This window comes from Balaenoptera physalus, assembly GCF_965194825.1.
Source record: "Balaenoptera physalus genome assembly, chromosome: 8".
NCBI lineage: Eukaryota > Metazoa > Chordata > Mammalia > Artiodactyla > Balaenopteridae > Balaenoptera > Balaenoptera physalus.
The window spans coordinates 110,875,646-110,895,531 of record NC_138887.1 but is presented as its reverse complement, the minus strand read 5'-3'; the positions used below and the strand labels follow the sequence as shown (position 1 = coordinate 110,895,531).

The following is a 19,886-nucleotide window of genomic DNA, read 5'->3' as shown; positions in this document are numbered from 1 at the left end:
GAAAGAAAGTGGAAGGAGGAAAAGAAAAAAAAAAAAAATGCATTTCATTCTCCACCACATGGCACACGCATAAACATTGCTTCAGAGGTTGGGGGTCGGGGGTCAGCACTATAGCCATTTCCAACAAAATAGAGTTAGCGAACCCTGCAGGACGTTCATGAAAGCAGACCTCTCTCCCCTGAACCTGCGTTCCGTCAGTCCTCCGCTCACTTGGAGGCGCTCGTCTCACTGCGCAGGCGCCAGGTCAGACATTAGGAGTTCCGGGTCTCTCACTAAGACTCCACCCTAGCCGCCAAACTGCCGTTTCTCTACTGCTCTCCGCTGAAGTCTCCGGCTGGAACTGGGGGGCGGGCCTTCCGGGAAAGGGGCGCGCGGCAGAGGCGGCTCGCGAGTAGGTAAGTCTGCAGGTAACTGTTACGGGGGCTTGTAGTGAGTTATGGGCAATGGCTGCAGAGACCCTGCGGAGGTCTCCAACCTTGTAGAGTCGCCAGGAATAGGACGAGTCAATTTCATTAAGCAGCTCGGAGGTTTCACAGGTCTCCCCCAGACAACTTGGCCTTTTCCTGCATAACCTGGGAGATGTACCAAACGAAGGACGCTAGCCTAGTTTCCTCTCCGGCGCAGTTACTCTCTTCCTGTTTAGGCAGCATTCAAGGCTCAGTTTCTCTGCTCATCGGTTGGCCTTAGCTTTGTGGGGCTGGGGATGCAGATTAGTTTTGTTACCAGCTTCAGAAAAGTATGATTGAATGATATTTAAAAATATTAGCGAAATGCCCTACCGATTCAAACGTCGGTTGACTTGACACTGTTGCTTCCATCACAGGCAGGCGTGATCCAGGCAGTTGGAGGAGGCTGGGGATGTGCTTGTTGAACTGAGTAAAGCTTGACATGCATTCAGAGCCGCTCGTGTCTCTGCGACCCAGTAAAATAATCGGCACTGGGCTTTAAAAAAAAAAAAGCACTGTGTCTAGATTGTTTTTCTGTGAAACACGTGTGCACATTGTGTGAGTTCCTTGAGGCCTGATAACTATGACTATTAGGGCAGGCCCTGGGCCATGAGTTTTGCACGTCAGCCTCACAATGCAGTGAGATAGTACAACTGTCCTGTAGTAGAGGAGAAAACGAAGGCAAAGAATACATACTACTGCAAACACGATATGTCCATTAAAGTGCAGAGGCAAGATTCCAACCAGCTTTTCTACTCCAGAGCTGGCGCTCTCCACTAACCCGTGGTTTTTGAGAAACCTCCCTCCCCAGCAGAATTTACACACACACACACACATTTCAGCATTCACTTTTAAAGTTCCCCCCGGGGATTCACCACACTGAGGGTTACCCAGGTTAAGAACTCCTGCACATCATCTGCACTTTTCAAAGAAAAAAGGCAAACCTAATCCAAAGCTAGTTACTGTATAAACCTGACCTTTTAAATGCATTAGACCTATCAGAAAGATCAGAGAAACTTACCCTTTTATGCTAAAGTAAAGAGATGGATATTTTCTCCTATGGGCTTAACATGTTTTGCTCCGGCACATTTCAGTAATTTGTTTTTGCTTAGCATTTTCAAGTCCAGGTAATTTTTCTTCATGATAATGTTTTCTTTAGTTCACATTTAAAGAAAATTTGATATTTTAAGTGACTATTCTCTACCCCTTAGAATAGCTTCATGTGAATAAAAATCTAATTTTTTTGCCTTTTACCTTAATGTTTTTCACATGGTCATCATGGTTTTTTTAAGATAAAGTTGAAAGTTTCTGTAAAGGGGCATACCAGGATCCTGAAAAATCCTAGATAAGGCTTTCCAATCTTTAAAAAAATTTAAAGCTAATAGAGTGGCAGTTTGCCAGTCTCAGGACCAATATTTATGGACAGCAGAACTTGTGAGCTGTTTTAGTCTATGTAACAGAAAGGTTTACCAACCTCCTATGCAGTACTTCATCAGAAACATACAGGTCTGTGCTCTGTAGGAGACTACAAAGCAGTAATTGGTAATTGTCATAGCCATTTTCAGTTTGCTTCTATTTAGCAAGTGTTTCTTTGTTTCTAGTAAAGGATTCAGGTTTGGAGAGGCTTATTCTCTTTCTCCATCATAAAAGTTTTAGGGGCTTCCCTGGTGGCGCAGTGGTTGAGAATCTGCCTGCCAATGCAGGGGACACGGGTTCGAGCCCTGGTCTGGGAAGATTCCACATGCCGCGGAGCAACTAGGCCCGTGAGCCACAATTACTGAGCCTGCGCGTCTGGAGCCTGTGCTCTGCAACAAGAGAGGCCGCGATAGTGAGAGGCCCGCACACCGCGATGAAGAGTGGGCCCCGCTTGCCGCAACTGGACAAAGCCCTTGCACAGAAACGAAGACCCAACACAGCCATAAATAAATAAATTAATTAAATTAAAAAAAAAAAAAGTTTTAGAACTTGGATTTTGTGATATGACCATTTCCATTGGATTCTAATGAGACCTTATTATTTATGAGCTATGTGTCCCAGTACTTTGCTACATTCCATGGTGGGCATGGAGATAACTTAGCATCCTGTGAAGGCTTCCATGACCACTGTCCTAGTGAGTTCCTCCCTCCTTACTACCTGTCAGGTTACCAAGCTGCTGGTCCCCTCGTCTATGTTTCTCTGGCTGTCAGTGTCTATAAGTGAGGATACCGTTCCAGGGAGGTGCAGGTTCAACTACATGGAGTATGCATGTGCTTTTTTGCATGATTAAATGAGGACAAGGAATAAACAGATGTGTCTGTATAGAACGTATGAACACCAAGCATGTTTAGGTTTTTTCTTTAGTTTACCATTGATTCAGTGCCACTGTCTTATTTCTCACATAGCCCTTCAAGCTTTGTTTTCCGAAAAGGAAACTCATATTTAGAGAGGATAGGTAATTGTTCAAAATAACCCAGTTGGTAAGTGGCAGAGCCAGTACTCAAACCTAGGCCTCAGGATTCCATGCTGCCTCTTCATTTAAAAATAAAATGATTTGGGGTTCAGAACATATTTTCGTGAAAATTTTGTAGCAAATTGATAGTTCCTAGACCACCTTACAAATAACTGATTGTGGAAATATTGTGCAATGGCAACAGAAATCTGTTCTGATGCCATAATGGTAATTAGCAAAACAAAGAAAAGTTGATTAAGAAACCTTTTGTTTCTAAGTTTTTTTGTCTGATGTTTGGAAAAAAGATAACCTTAAAGGTGGAAGGAAGACAAAAGATAATGCATGCAAAGAAACTTTGTAGCTTCTGAAGGCAACTTATGGTAATTTGCAAGGCCTTTAGAGGTTTATAGCACTGACTGTTTTCTCTTTATATGTTAACTGTTAATGACTTTTTTTGTTATTGATGAAATTATAAACCTCTAACAACCCCAATCCATCCCCATCCACATAATGGAGCAAGAGTTGGGAGAGAAAGGAATCCTAGAACTGAGTGCTGAAAGGAAAAGGAAGGAGGAAGGCTTGCACAGATCCCAGGTTGGAGGGGAAGCTGCGAGAGACCTCGGACAGTTCTCCCATTGCTGGCCTTCAGGTGGCACTACTGGCCCAAGATTGCTCATTTGGTGTTCAGAAGGTAAATGGTTTGAGACTGACATTCTGAAATTGGTTTGAGGTCATCCTCTGCTCTTCCAATGGATCTTGGAATGGACATGAAAAATTCTTTAATTTAAATACTGGATATTTAAATTGCCAGAGCAGTTTTGAAATTTACTTGGCAGCATTCCTGTTTAGGAGGGTTTTTTAATATATTTCTTCTATTGGTTTTTCAAGATAGGTTTATGCCTTTATTCTATTTGGAGATCAACTCCTTTTCATCCCAGCTGAACTGTCCCCCAGGATACTGTCTTAGTCAGCGAAGACTCTCATCTCACTATAAAAATTTCATGTAAATTAGCATATTCTGCTAACAGGTACCCTTACATTTGAACTCGAATGGAATGAGGGTTATTCCACCAGCAGCATTCTTTGTTTTTTTGGTTTTTTTCAGATAAGGAACTCTCAAATGCTTTTTTTTAAATTGAAGTATAGTTGGTGTACAATATTATATGTTACAAGTGTACCATATAGTGATTCACAATTTTTAAAGGTAATACTCCATTTACAGTTATTACAAAATATTGGCTATAGTACCTGTGAACGTTCTTGATTTTTATGTATCACCTATATAATTTTCGATATATAGTACCTATAATTTCTGCATATTACAGAAATCATTCTTATACTATTCCAACATTCTATGCCTCCGAAGAAAAAGTTACTGTTCTCAGCTAATAAGAATTTAGCTAATTTTCATGAAAGCAGAATATATAAAATGGAAGATAAGGCAAGTAGCATCACAATTCATAAATGCCTTTTGTTCAGGAATAAAATGAATCTTTTGAGCTGTTGAGTTAATTCCTATCAGACTACTGTCTTTGTTTTTCCCAGCTGGCTCTCAGTCTCTAGGCAGAATTCAATCCAGCAACCTGGAGGCTAAATGACCTCATAACTCATTAGCTGTTCTCAGAGCCATCTGGAGCCCTTAAGGAGAACAGCGTTCAAAGGGCTGATAATAAAGACAACAGCATAATTATTTCTCCACCATGATTAAACCTTTAGGTGGCAAGCAGTCAGCATATTTATTATGCAGATTGCTGAGGTAGGTGTTTTCTGAAGGTATAATAACAATGCTGTGGTAGGTTAACTTGTTTCCCTGTCCTCATCTAGCCTACAAATAGGTAAGCTGACTCTCAGTAACTAACCTACTGAGTCATAAAATCGTTCATTGTAAAAGAGGCAGTACAGCTGGGGAGTAATAGTGTGTGAACACCAAATGTAAAAGATGCAAAAAATGTAAAACATGCAAAGGAAATAGCCACTTGGACTGTGGATATTTCTCAACGCCGAGGCACGTCCTGCCAAAGATGTGAACTGATTCATGTGTGGCTTGCTGTGTTTTCAGTTTGTAAAATGTTCCTTAGATAATCTGGGAATTTCTTGCACTAACCTGTTTATCTTTCTTCTCATTTTCTGTAGGGACTCTTGCTCCTTGCTGCGCAAGAAATGTCTTCACTTTCAGAATATGCCTTGCGCATGAGTCGTCTGAGCGCCCGGCTGTTCGGTGAAGTTGCCAGGCCCACTGATTCCAAATCCGTGAAGGTGGTGAAGCTGTTCAGTGAGCAGCCTTTGGCCAAGAGGAAGGAGACTTATGACTGGTATCCTAATCACAACACTTATTTTGCACTCATGGGGATACTACGTTTTCTTGGACTCTACAGGTAATGACAAAAAAAAAACACACACGAAGAGTAACCTATAAGAAATTTGTTGAGTAGATCAGAAAAGGAAAAACTTAGCCTTTCTATCTTTATAGTTTTGTGGTTCTTATAATAGTGCCCCGGTAGTTCAAAAGGTACAGTTGTGGGAGGGGAAAGCTTTCAAAATATCTATAATGAGTATACTTTAAAAAAAAAAAAAGGAAACATGCACTTACTGGAAGACATAATTTAATTGTCTAAAATGTGACTAACGTTGACTAGATACTGAGCTATAGTGAGATGTTAAATTAGTCATTAATCTAAGAGCACTCAATGGATGCAGAGGAAAACTGGTCCAAACACTGAGCAGATTCTTGTTGGTCAGATGAGAAGAGTCCCTGCCCTGTGGCTGATCTGCTTCCTAACTGGTGAGGGGGAGCCTTCTTCCTTTCCTGATGGCAGTTTTGTAGGATTTCTTATTTCCTTTCACCCTCTTCGGACATTTTTAGTTGGCACCCTTTTTGCTATACTAATTTGGTCTAAATAAGCTGTAGTTTACCTTTAAGAGTAATATGTAATCAATGTTATAATAGGATAATAATATGTAATAGTAAGAGTAGCAGGCTCTTTCCACCATGCATTTGTATGTTCGTATATGTGTCGGAAGTGGGTGCTTAAGATGATATACTGCTCTAGAAAGAAAAAAGATCAAATACCCATGTGACCATTTTCTTTAAAAAAAGTCATAGTTACCAAACAAATACATGCTCATTATAAAAGAATTTAAACAGTACATAATTGTATAAAGTTAAAATGCCTACTTTTTTTTTTCCAATTTAACAAGTTTCAATTGGACTTGTCTTAGGGCAACAATACAAAAATTAATTTGGGACTGTTTGCGCTAATATAATAAAATTAATAGTTCATTCCAGATCACTAAATATTGGTACATTCGTTTATCCAACAGATTTTTTTTTTTTAAAGTACCTTCCATGTACAGGCACTTAAGATGGGCACAAGGGGAACAGCAATGAACAAAACAGAATAGATTTTCTTAGTTAATATATTACTAGAGATGCTAGTCCATGACGTATTTTGAATTTCTGGAATTGCTTTTGGGATTATCTCCCTTGCCATTAGTCTCGGCTCAAAAAATAAAAATTAATTTTATTCTTACCCCAAATAAAATATTGGAAGGCAGATGTCCTGAGTAGAAAATCATAACCCATAACCAAATTAAATACATTCAGTTATTTTAATTTACTTTTTTGCTGCTACTCTCCATTTGTTTGAAAAATAAAGCCTTGACTATCTTTGGGGACAGAGAAAAAATACTTAACATTTAGTTATCCATGGAAAAGCACAATTATTTTCATATTTAGCCACTAGTTATGGTAAATGGTGCCTCTAACACAAGGCCTCCTGGGAAGTCAGGCAGGATGAAACTAGACAGTCTTCAATAAAGAAAATCTTACTCAAAGACCTACAAAACAGGGAGGGAAGCAGGTTCTCAAAAACAGTGACTCATTCAGTCAAGCAGGTGCTTGGGCTGGTTCATCAACAGAGACAAAGACCCCTGCCTTTGTCGCTTGCTCTCTGGAGGAGGTTGTTAGGAAAGGTTGGGGGGGGAGGGAAGGAGGAGGGGGAAACATATTAAATAAGTAAATTATGTGGTGTGTTACAAAGTTGAATGTGCTACAGGGAAGAAAAACAGTAGAGCCTGCTGAGCAGGATCAAGAGTGCTGACCGGGCACTCGGTGGGCGGGGAGAGGACAGGTCACAGTATCAAACAGGACAGTCAGGGTTAGCCGCACTGAGAAGATGAGGCTTAGGCAGAGACTCGAGGGTGGTGAGTGAGCCAGCTGGGACCCAGGGAAGAGCTTGCAAGGCAGAGACAAGAGCAGAGCAAAGGCCTTGAGGTGGAATGTTCCTCGTCTGTTCCAGGGGCTGCACAGGCTGAGGGGAGAACAGTGGGACAGAAGGTGGATTGTGAAGGGGGCTGGGTAAAACGGGGGGCGGTTTGCCGGGTTGTAAACAGAGGAATGACACGATCTGACATATTTCAGAAGAATTACTCTGGCTGTGTTTTTGAGAATGACTTATTTGGGGGGCAGTCATAGCTGATCCCTAAGAGGTCTGTTGTATCTATCATGTTCATGGAATGAAACATCATACCCTATAAAACTGATCTATTTTAAAACAGCCTAGGGGGAATTCCCTGGCAGTGTAGTGGTTAAGACTCTGAGCTTTCACTGCTAAGGGCCCGGGTTCAATGCGGTTGGGGAACTAAGATCCCACAGACCACATGGCACAGCCAAAATAAAAAAATAAAAAATAAAGTAAAACAGCCTAGGGAGTTAAAAATTGGGCCCAGCAAACCCCTCTCTTACATTTAATTGGTACGCCATTATCCACACTTTTACAGGTGAGGAGACCAAGGGGCAGGGAGGGAAGATTCCTTATCCAAGGTCACTCAGCTACTGAATGGTGGAGCTGTGATTTGAACCCAGGGTCAAATGGGTTGCACAGCTTACATATTTAAACACTATACTGTTTGAGGCCCTCCATATCCGCAGGTTGCATATCTGCAGATTCAACCGACCACGGATCAAAAATACTAAAAACAAAAAATTCCAGAAAGTTCCAAAAAGCAAAACTTGAATTTGCCACGCACCTGGCAACTATTTATATAGCATTTACATTGTATTAGGTGTTATAAGTAATGTAGAGACGATTTAAAATATTCAGGAGGATGTGTGTAGAATACGCAAATACTATGCTGTTTTATATAAGGGACTTGAGCATCAGTGGATTTCGGTATCTGGTGGGGGGGGGGGGTCCTAGAGCCAGTCCTCCAAGAACACTGACCGTATTTGATCTTAGAATGCAGATATTTTTATACAGTACAGGCAGTCTTCATTCATATGTACAGACAGTCCTGGCTGCCTTGACCCCTGCAGGATCTGTCTGTTGATCCAGCTTCCTTCTGCCCGAGACTTTCCCCGGCAGCCTTTTTGTGTGAATCATCCACTGCCGTCAGGGCAGCTTCCTCCAGACCTTTCCCCTTTGTAGTAGGTGCTAATCCCTGGGTCTCTCGGGGTCTCGTGTAGCTGTTGAAGCTTATAGCCACTTTCTGCCCCCTTCAGTGTTTAGTCTTAGTGTTACAGGGAAATTTGGGGCAATTATTAGTGTTGTATCCTGGTTACCTAGGTTTACATGGGCGGGCTTGGTAATTAAGCTGTTGGTAGCATTGTTTCTGTGAGGGAAAAGTGACCTAGAAATGAACTTTGGGAACGCAGCCCATCTGTATGTCAGGGGTTCCCTGTCCTTTCTGTCCACCACGCTGAGCACGCCCCCTGTAGAAGTCAAAGCTTGATAACCAGAACCACCTGAGAGAACGTTCTAGATTGGTGTACTTTTCCAGTCTGATAAAAATACTGGCTAATTTTTTTTCCTTTCTCTTTTCAGAGATGAGCATCAGGACTTTAAGGATGAGCAACTGCGTCTGAAGAAGCTTCGTGGAAAGGGGAAACCAAGGAAAGGAGAAGGGAAAAGAGCAGCAAAAAGGAAATAGTGTTGGTCCATCAGGAGAGGACTTCTCCCTCAGCAACCAAGAGGAGGAGGAAGTGTATTTATTGTCCCTCCACATATTGGAGGAGTATAAGCTTCCTAAGTTGAAGATTATTTAGAGGAATACAGTCATCTCCGTGCTGAAGTTTAATGCAGTTGAATTGTAACTGGTTTCTTGAACACATTTTAATTCTGCAACATTGTTTACCTTGGTTCTGTAATCTGAGGTTTACCTTATTCCCCAAAGAAATGAGTGCATGATTACTATTGAATGACTTGTTTGGGAGGGGAGGGGATGTTGGCGGAGTGGAGGGGAAACTCATTAAATGAACACCCTCATTACTCCCTTCTTGCTTCCCCACTTAGCCAGCCCTAAGCTCTTTCATCTCTCAGGCTGTTCAGCCACTGTCTCCACCACCAAGCTCACAAACTTTATGTGCCTCTCCACCTACTCCTTTGAGAATAGCTGTTAAGATAAATTTGTGGGATAAAAGGCTGCGTCTGTTAAGAGAGTACTGGGTACCTGCTGTATACAGGCTACCAGAGCCCCGGTAATACAATGGTTTGCAACAAACGGTCCCTACCTCGTGGAACTTTCAGTCCTGAGGGAGAGCCTAATATTACATAATTACATAAATACAATTGTATTACATGCTACAAAGGAAAAATCCAGACCAGACATCTGTGAGAGTGTGGATGGATCGATGGATCGATCCACAAAGATAGCAAGAGGCCTAGACCTCATTAGGTATTTTAAAGAAGGTGTCCCTGAAGAGATGATATTTAGGCGGGGCTCTGAAGAATAAATTAGAGTTAGGCAGAAGAAAAATGGTGGAAAAGCGTTTGAGACACAGAGAACACCGTTTGCAAAGCCCTAAGGTAAGAAGAAATTGTCCTGTTCACGGAATTGGAAAAAAGACCACTAACTAGTATGGCTTAGTCATAATGAAATAGACAAAGGCCAGACTGTGAAGGGCTTTGCAAGTTCTGTGAAAAAGATTGGACTTAACCAACTTAACCAGAGATCAAAGTGTGTAAGACGTTATTTCTATGAGAGGTGAGTTGTATACAGTTGAGGAGCTCGATGCTCATTGTATTATATTCTAGCAGTGAGTTTCCAATGAGGTTGCAAGGGCTTCTCTGATTTTTTTTTTTTTTTTTCCCCAAGAATTCTGAAGATCTCTAGCACCATCTAGGAAAGTTTTTAAGTACTTTTTTTATTGTGGTAAAATCATAAAATTTACCATCTTAACTATTTTTAAGTGTACAGTACAGAAGTGCTAACTACATGCACATTGTTGTGCCAAATAAAGTACCTTTAACCTCGTTTCTACCTCTCAGGAAAAGAGAGCAAAGCACACAGGCGGGAGCACGTGCAGCAACTACTCCAGCTATAATTTTCTTTCCCTGCAGCACTGGAAGTATTGGCAATAACTGCCCTGTGAATAATTCCTGCACTAGTAGGAATCCTGCTGCATATGCTTAGATAAATGATATTTTTAAAGAGGCCCAATCCAGATGGTATAGCTAGGGCCTATATTACAGTTGGTAAAAATAAAAACTAACTAAAAATGGGTAGTTCCATCTGATAGATGTGAATTCCAGCAGAAGGCTGAGAATCCAGTTAGAACTCTTCCCTGAGCACCTGCCACATGCCTGGCACATGCTAAGTTTAAAGGACACAGATAAATAGCCTTAGTCCTTAAGACTGTGTGAATGAGCGTGTGTGTGTTGTAAAGTATTGACAAGATCTTGGGGATTTGCTCAGAAAAGTGCAGATGCACTATTACTCTTGGCCAGTGCAGCTGAGCCTGGTGGGTGGATGGGCCCCAGGACACTGGGCTGAGAAACAGGCTTGTAGCCTGGATCCAGTGTAGCTAAACGGATGTTCTGAATTATGCTATCTCCACCTTTTGGAGAAAGACTAACTATAAGAGGAACTTAGGAGCATTAGGTTGATACTTTAAAGAGGGTAACTGCTTTAGATGCCAACAGCTACCCTGAGTCAGAAAACAAGCCAAGAATCTGTGTGTTGGTTCTCTGATGGGCCCTGAGCCTCCAAGGAGCCTCAGCACTGTTTGATAGGGAAGCTGTAGACAACTCAGCAGCAGGTTAGTGTGGCGCTGCTCCATGCTGAAAATCGGAAACTAAAGCTAAAATGCATTTGTACATCAGCTGTACCCTAAAACCAACTGATACAGTAAACACTGTGCAACTCAGAACAGCCTGTACTGAACAGTGGACCAGATGGAAAGTAGAGGATGAGAGGGACGAGTCAATTCTTTTTTTTTTTTTTTCACATCTTTATTGGAGTATAATCGCTTTACAATGGTGTGTTAGTTTCTGCTTTATAACAAAGTGAATCAGTTATACACATACATATATCCCCATATCCCCTCCCTCTTGCGTCTCCCTCCCTCCCACCCTCCCTATCCCACGCCTCTAGGTGGTCACAGGGTACCAAGCTATCTCCCTGTGCTATGCAGCTGCTTCCCACTAGCTATCTATTTTACATTTGGTAGCGTATATATGTCCATGCCACTCTCTCACTTCATCCCAGCTTACCCTTCCCCCTCCCCGTGTCCTCAAGTCCATTCTCTAGTAGGTCTGTGTCTTTATTCCCGTCTTGCCCCTAGGTTCTTCATGACCATTTTTTTGTTTGTTTTTTTGTTTTTAGATTCCATATATATCTGTTCGCACACGGTATTTGTTTTTCTCTTTCTGACTTACTTCACTCTGTATGACACACTCTAGGTCCACCCACCTCACTACAAATAACTCAATTTCGTTTCCTTTTATGGCTGAGTAATATTCCATTGTATATATGTGCCACATCTTCTTTATCCATTCATCTGTCGATGGACACTTAGGTTGCTTCCATGTCCTGGCTATTGTCAATAGAGCTGCAATGAACATTGTGGTACATGAGGACGAGTCAATTCTTGATGCCATGGAACCAACACATTTCAGGACACCAGTGACCAAAGGTTAAGACAAGAACTAACTGCAACTAGAAAAAAAGTCTTTTAGCTGTAGGTTTCAGCTAGCCAGATTGTTTAGTTGGATTTCTCTGGTCACGACCAAAACTATTTGTTTTCCCTCTAATGTTCAGTGTTTTGTGTGCGTGGGGGATTTTGCCCTTGACTTTAGTATGGCGTAGTGAAAAGAGACTGGGGTTTGGATTCAGAAGTCATGGGTTTGTGATAGAGTTCTACCCACTGGCGGGGAGACCTCAAGTCACTTAACGCCTCTGAACCTCTTTCTGCCTCTGTAAAATCCTGATAATACTTCACTGGATTAATGAAATCATGTTTGTGAAAAGGACTAGGTAAACTGTAAAAGGTTAATCAAATATTTTTACATAACAGCTATTTGTATGACCAGTAAGAATCGGTACGTCTTACTAGCAGATTTTTCCAAGAAGGTGTTGACAAATACCTGCTAAAAATATGAAGTTCTCTATGTTTACATGCAGCATGATAGGTTCAGGAAGAAACAAGTGTGAGATGCATTTTATTGTTTCTGTTTTCTTTTTAACATTTTACTTTAATTTTTGGCTGCGCCATGTGTTAGTTGCAGCACACGGGCTCTTCGTCATGGCGTGCAGGCTTCTAGTTGCGGCGTGCGGGTTTTCTCTCTCTAGTTGTGGCACGCGGGCTCCAGGGTGCGTGGACTCTGCAGTTGGCGGCATGCAGGCTCTCTCGTTGAGGTGCGTGTGCTCAGTAGTTGTGGCGCACAGGCTTAGTTGCTTCGCGGCATGTGGGATCTTCCCGGACCAGGGATCGAACCCATGTCCCCCGCATTGGAAGGCGGATTCTTTACCACCACACCACCAGGGAAGTCCCAAAATGCATTTTATTGTTATGTAATCATGGGTTCCAGAAATTTATTTTTTAAAAAAGCACACACATACATAGTAATGCTTTTATTTATGAAGCACCTTCCACAAAAGAATAAGTCAGAATTTAAAATTCCACCCTCTTCACCTTTTTCCTCTTTCCTCACACATTTCTCCCAAAGCTTCTAAGTCTCAAAGTTTAGAGAGTGAGCGATAGGAACAAACTTCCAGAGCAATAGACAGGGGGAAAGGTCTTTCAACCTGCCAATCCTGTCTTCATGGCCCTTCTTAAGTACTCATTTGTTAGTTCAAAAGGAAGCGTTTCTTTAAAAAAAAAAAAAAATTGAGATAAAATCAGCAAAACAAACAGCAATATATTCAAGAAGACTTAGATAAAAAAGGGAAACAAACAGTAAAACCCTGGATATCCAAATAACTGGAAAATCAGTAAAACATTTATGCTGAACTTGAAACATGTTTTTTGGTTTTTAAAAAATTTTATTTATTTATTTATTTATGGCTGTGTTGGGTCTTCATTTCTGTGCGAGGGCTTTCTCTAGTTGCGGCAAGTGGGGGCCACTCTTCATCACTCTTCATCGTGGGCCTCTCACTGTCGCGGCCTCTCTTGTTGCGGAGCACAGGCTCCAGACGCGCAGGCTCAGTAATTGTGGCTCATGGGCGTAGTCACTCCGCGGCATGTGGGATCTTCCCAGACCAGGGCTCGAACCTGTGTCCCCCGCATTGGCAGGCAGATTCTCAACCACTGCACCACCAGGGAAGCCCCGAAACATGTTTTTTTTAAATTTATTTATTTATTTTTGGCTGCATTGGGTCTTTGTTGCTGCGTGCGGGCTTTCTCTAGTTGCAGTGTGCAGGCTTCTCATTGCGGTGGCTTCTCTTGTTGCGGAGCACGGGTTCTAGGCGCGCGGGCTCAGTAGTTGTGGCTCGTGGGCTCTAGAGGGCAGGCTCAGTAGTTGTGGCGCACGGGCCTAGTTGCTCCACAGCATGTGGGATCCTCCCGGACCAGGGATCGAACCCTTGTCCCCTGCCTTGGCAGGCGGATGCTTAACCACTGCGCCACCAGGGAAGTCCCCGAAACATGTTTTTTAAAATGACAACGAAGCAGTGAAACAGAAGTTCATGAAACTAGTGGGAAGACTGACCAAAGAACCTACCCAGATGCAACTTTCTAACCTCACTGGAGATCTGGTAGAATTATAAGTTCATAGTAAAGTAGAAACTAGACTTAAACCAATGTAGATTCTAAATTGTCTTCTACTTAAGAAAATGTGTTTTCTGAGACAGGATAGATTCAATTACGGAGAACTTTCTGTGGCTGTTGCAGAAAACATGCGCTCCTCCTTACTGACAATCTAAATTGGTACTCGGTACAGAATCATCTGCCCCAAAGAGCCTGAAAACTACTAATTGACCCTTCCTTTTGAGTTTGTCATAAAAACAACACTCAACAGAAATTGAAGAGAACAAGTTTCTATCTAAAAAGAGCTCCAGGCTGAGTATATCGGTATGGGAACTGACCAGTGCATTAAGCACCAAACAAGTTAAATTCTTAATAAAGAAATAAGAGAGAGGAGAGATCCATGTGGTTTGAATCATCAGGAACTTCACAAGCAGTGAAAACAATGATTGCAAGTAATGTCAACATTTTTGGAGCACTTAGCAGATGCCAGGCATTGTGCTTTGTAAACCTTACGTAACCCCTGTATGATAAGAATCCCCGTTTTACAGATGAAGAAACTGAGGCTTAGATCTTGTACCCAAGATCACACAGCTCTAAATGTCTTAGACTGAGGTTTAAATCCAAGCTGCCTGACTCAAAAGCCTGTACCTTTTATGACATGACAGAGTAGCACAGATCTGCTAAGTCTGAGGATTATTGTAACAATAACTACCATTTGTCCAGTGTTTTAGCATTTGCCAAGCACTATGCTTAACTCTTTCTATAAGCCGTATCACTTAATTCTTAAAACAACCCTATGAAGTAAGTGTTACTTTTTCCATTTTATATGTGAACTGCAGTTTAGAGCTGTGGTTCTCAGCTCCAACTATGCATTAGAATCACCGGCAGGAGGTTAGAAGAACCCTGTGCCTGGTCCCACTCCAGGCCAATTCAATCCGAGTTGGGACAGGGAGCGAGAAATGACTTAATCACTGTATTTTTGAGAAGCTCCTTATGGCTCTATTGTGTAGCCAAGTTTAAGAATCATTGGTTTAAAGCAGTATTCCTCAAACTCTGGTGTTCAGCAGTATCATCTGGAGAGCTTGTCAGACACAGCTGGCCACACCCCAGAGTGTCTTATTCAGTAGGGCTCCAAGGGGCCCAGGAATTTGCATTCATAATGCTTCCCAGGTGTTGCTGGTGCTGCTGGTGTGGGACCACACTTGAAGAACTATTAGTTTAAAGTCGCTTGGCTAAGGTCCCCCCCCCCCGCCCCCATTGGCAAACTATTGTGGCTCTACATCTCTAGTGAAATTCCCTAGCCGCCCTGGAGCCTTTTCAAATCTTTAGAACTTGACAGCAGTAAAATAAGATATCCCATGTAGGGAGAAAGATTCAGCTAATATGAGAAAGTTTATGAAAATACTGAATGTTGTTAAAAAAAAATTGAATAAATGGAGAGGGATCCCATATACCTGAATGGGAAGATTATGTATTATTGAGATGTTAATTGTTTACATTTATTTATATAATTTATTTTATAATTTCTATCAAAATTTCGATATACATTTCTTGTGTTTGATAAAAGGATTTAAAATTTCAAAATCCATTTGGAAGGAAAAATAGAGAACACAAAAGAAATTCTGAAAAGGAAGAATAATGTGGGGACTTATAACAGATGTTGAAACATATAATTTAAATTGTTTCTGGATTTCGCTGGTGGTGCAGTGGATAGAATCTGCCTACCAATGCAGGGGACACAGGTTAGATCCCTGGTCCGGGAAGATCCCACATGCCACGGAGCAACTAAGCCCGTGCACCACAACTACTGAGCCTGTGCTCTAGAGCCCGCAAGCCACAACTACTGAGCCCACGAGCCACAACTACTGAAGCCCGCGTGCCTAGAGCCTGTGCTCCACAACAAGAGAAGCCACCGCAATGAGAAGTCCGCGCACCTCAACGAAGAGTAGCCCCCGCTCACCACAACTAGAGAAAGCCCGCAGGCAGCAATGAAGACCCAACACAGCCAAAATTTTTAATAATTAATTAATTAAATAAAAATCCTATGCTTTAAAAGAAAAGAAAAAGAATCTATCAATGTGTATACTGAGCCATTAATAACACCCATATCCTTTGACCCAAAATGGTGTTGATTTTTAAACACTATTCTCCAACAAAAGATATCCTAGCTCCTTGGAGAAATAGTGGATTCCAGGGCTGGGACAGGTAAGATACAAATTATGCCAGAAAGTAAGGAAGAGCCCCTCCAAAAAAAGGATGGGGGACCTGCTGAAAGGGCATGGAATCCAACCTGAAAGTGTTCCCAATGGCCAAGGCTGGAACAATTTGAGCAACAAAACAAATAAGAATAGTACTGAATTAAAACCCAGAGATTAAAGTAAATATCCTTGAGTTCATACTGATACAAACTGGGGAGAAGGGACAACTCTTTCTTTTTTTTTTTTGTTTTTTTAATTTAATTTTATCTATTATTTATTTATCTGTTCATGGCTGTGTTGGGTCTTCGTTTCTGTGCGAGGGCTTTCTCTAGTTGCGGCGAGCGGGGGCCACTCTTCATCGCGGTGCGCGGGCCTCTCTTGTTGCGGAGCACAGGCTCCAGACGCGCAGGCTCAGCAGCTGTGGCTCACGGGCCCAGACGCTCCGCGGCATGTGGGATCTTCCCAGACCAGGGCTCGAACCCGCGTCCCCTTAATTGGCAGGCAGATTCTCAACCACTGCGCCACCAGGGAAGCCCAACTCTTTCTTATAGAAGAATTCTAATTTAAAAATGTAAGGAATGAGGGAAAGAGGAAATCACCATGGGAACACCGCATAATCATTGCTGCAGGCAAGACCCACTGATGGGATGCTAAAATTAGTGGGCAAAAGTTTTAGGAGAAACCAGATATTTGTATGCTTTCAAATTATCTCCCCTAGATAACTCTTACTGACAAAGAGAAAAGTAGTAACTTTAAGGTAGAGAAACCTAGCAGACACCACCTTAAGCAGGTAATCCAGGTTAACATCAATAATAAGACACACCGACACCTTGTACTCTTGATAGGATACACTGAGAGGGCCATACCACCCCTGTGAAGCTCTTCCCAATAAGTAGAACTGGGACTTCTGTCAGGTACCCTGGCAAGATACAGATGGGCTTGGAGTTGCAGGGCTATGACAGTATGAGATTGACACACATGGCACCTCGCCTTGGCCCATGCAGGTTTCCCCAGGGGAAGGCTTTGGTCCTGGAAGCAGCAGTGACAGCAGAAGGCAGAGCAGGGGGACATGGGTTAGGCAGCTGGGGGACACAAGTGAGCCTGGAGTTAGCAATTAGAGAAAGAAGAGTGCAAAAGGTAAAATCAAGCTCAGAGTGTGAAAGCATAAGGACCAGAGAGTTCAAGAAAGAAGCAAAAGGCAACCAGGCCAAGAAGGATCAGAGGGAAAGAATCTAGCCCAGAGGTCATAGGCTGGTAGCCTGCAGCCCGTATTTGGCCCATGAATATGATTTGTCTGGCCCACATGATATTTTTTGAACTGTGAAGTAGATATCAATGTTTTTTAATTAAGAGATTTTTACATAAAACCCAGATATCAACTTCTCTTTAAAAAAAAAAGTCAGAAGTCATGGGAACACTGGGTCTCGTGGCTGCCCCCTCCAGGACAGAGAAGCCGGAGGCACAGCCTCCGTTTATCATTGGGCTGTTTCCCTGCCTGCTTCTCTGGTTTCGTCACCTGCCTGGCTTTACTGTAGGCTTTTCAGTCTTTAGTTTCAGGATCTCGCTGAAGCAGTGAAGTCCACGTGACGACCCAGGCAGGGAGTGACTGTAGGATAAGGCACTGTCTGTCCCTGGCCTGGGTTTGAATCAGCCCCCTTGGTGTTGAAGGAGCGTCGCTGGTGGGGGTGCTGTCTGCAAGCCCCCGGTGCAGCCAGAGCACCTAAGTTCCAGGGGCAGTTCTAACAATCCCTGCCGTCAGCAACCGAGACAGGAAAGCACATTCTACGGAGGAAGAGACTCGCAGGCTTAATGGTTTCTGCTCTATCACACTCAATTCTTCTCTAAGCAGTGAGACACCTGGTTCTCTGTCTGTTTCCTGGGATCTTGTGACAGCCAAGTAAAAACTAGAATAGGATCCAGTAGGCTTTGCATGGATGAGACAGACATATTTGTTTGAGGTTTGAGGGCAGAGGTGGAAGGAAGAAGAGATGATGCATTTCAGGAGGGACCACTGTTTTGGAACAAAAGTTTTCTGGCTGTCTTCCCTGTGTGAGTGTGCATTTTACCTACTCTGATAGCAAATACGGGTAGAAATTGCTGGCTGCCGAGCATGAACTTGAACTCCGATGGGGAATGACTTCTGAGCCCTTTGGTCAGTGGTGGTACTGACCCAGAATGAAGCCAGATGGGTGACCAGCCCGACCAGGGCACCTGGTCTGGCAGGTGGCATAGAGAAGGCAAGGGCTCCGTCACTCTGCTTCTCCAGCCACAACTTGACAGTCAACGGGGCAGAGCGCAGGGAGAGCCGGGGCCTTGGGCAGAGTATAAACCCCTCACACGGAGGCAGAAGCCAGCAGCCATGACCCCCCGGAGAGATAGGAGGTGGCACCAGCCGTCTGTGTGGGGAGGGGAGCCCTCAGGCGGATGAGGGGCTCTGCCACTGTGAAGGCTGAAGGCGAGCGCCCTCAGGGCTCTCGCTTGCTCTGCTTATTCTGTTCACGGGGAGTTATTCGTGGTGGAGAGGCTAGGTGGAGCTGAAAAAGAAAGGTGAGGCGGCAAAGCCACTACCACGTGAAAATCAAAAGTGGATAGAACATGCTCTGGTTTAAGTAAAGGGAAAGTAAAGATGAGCTCGTATAAATTAGATTTTTACACAACCTTTTAGAAATACATCTAGGATGTAAAAATTGGGGTTTGTCTATTCTGTTTTTCTTTGGACCTCTTCCCTTCGTTTAGCCTTTGCTCTTAGCTCTTGGTGGGAGACCAGTGGGAGTAAAAACACCACTTTCTTTCCCAGTCGCACAAGACTTGCACTTGTCAATCAGTGTGACTCCAAGAAGGAATGACACTCAGCAGATTGACTCAGCCCTCCTGCGCAGAATCGTCACCTGAGGTGTCTTTGAGTCAGCTGGCTGGGCTGCAGCCCAGGCATCTGCATTTCCAACAAGTGCTTCCAGGTGATTAATATGCACTTTAAAGCATGAGAATCACTGTTTCAGGAATTCTGGTGGAACCAAAATTGAAAGAGATAAACACTGGTTCCAAGATGCTTTGTTAGTGAGCCACAAGATGTAGGCCTCCAGATGATCTTGTGTTGGAAATGTACCAAAGATGACTTGAGTCAACTTTGAATTGTGGGGTCCTCATCACCAATCTCCTTCTGGCTCTGATTTTATAATTCTCTCCAACAAGCTCATATGTCTGTCTGATTTTATTCTTAGTGAGGGCTTGGTGTTAATAATTGCTTATCATTCTGGTATGATCTTGTCTCTGCAGGGGCATGTTCAAGGATGCATAGGTAGTAAGGATACCCGAATCCCTGGGTGCTAAATTCCAGCCATGTGGTCTGCTCCAAACCATCTGTGCAGGCTGTACAGTTCATCATGGAAAGGAAGGCATGATGAGAATTATCTTTCTTGTGAAAAATAAACAATTGATCTTTCCTCCGCCTTCATTAGTCTTTTGAAGTCTCCCCATTGCATTTCACAACCAGCCTTAATAGCAGGGAAGATGAAAGTGAAGAAAAGCTCAGTGATCTCATTTGGAGATCGCAGTCTGTCTTTAGCACACAGGTTGGCCCTCTGGGATTCTGTTTGCCACGTCGCCAAGCCACTCACCAGAGCCAGCTCCCCAGGGAGGGCATGGCGACAGGGTGATGTATGGAAAATAGGAATAAAAGAAAATTAGTCCAGATCATCCTCTCCACTAAGATCACTCCAAAACATGGTCGATTGTCAAATGTTCTGCAAAAAACAAGTATTACTTCTATGATACAAAAAAAAAAAAAGGTCATTCTTTAGGAAGAACATGGTCATGAATTCAAAGCAGAGCATCTTAATGGATTCATCTAT

At 42.9% G+C, this 19,886-nt stretch overlaps 1 protein-coding gene across 3 annotated transcripts; it reads left to right on the top strand.

The window, feature by feature from the left end:
* The first annotated feature begins 241 nt into the window (after positions 1–241).
* Positions 242–9,159, top strand: MRPS33 (mitochondrial ribosomal protein S33). Of its 3 annotated transcripts, XM_082473183.1 has the most exons (4): positions 285–395; positions 3,395–3,565; positions 5,008–5,249; positions 8,697–9,159. In XM_082473183.1, exons 3-4 carry the CDS (start codon positions 5,035–5,037, stop codon positions 8,800–8,802), a joined length of 321 nt encoding a protein of 106 aa, XP_082329309.1. In that variant the 5' UTR covers positions 285–395; positions 3,395–3,565; positions 5,008–5,034; the 3' UTR covers positions 8,803–9,159. The 3 variants fall into 3 exon arrangements, with proteins under 3 accessions (XP_082329308.1, XP_082329309.1, XP_082329310.1); XM_082473182.1 differs by lacking the exon at positions 3,395–3,565 and having other exon boundaries at positions 242–395; XM_082473184.1 differs by lacking the exons at positions 285–395; positions 3,395–3,565 and adding an exon at positions 4,776–4,879.
* The last annotated feature ends 10,727 nt before the right edge of the window (positions 9,160–19,886 follow it).

Excerpts from the sequence above, each read along its gene's own strand:
- MRPS33 (XM_082473182.1), top strand. The coding sequence starts at position 5,035 with ATGTCTTCACTTTCAGAATATGCCTTGCGCATGAGTCGTCTGAGCGCC. Across the intron at positions 5,250-8,696 it reads CGTTTTCTTGGACTCTACAG|AGATGAGCATCAGGACTTTA; the intron begins GTAATGACAAAA and ends TTCTCTTTTCAG.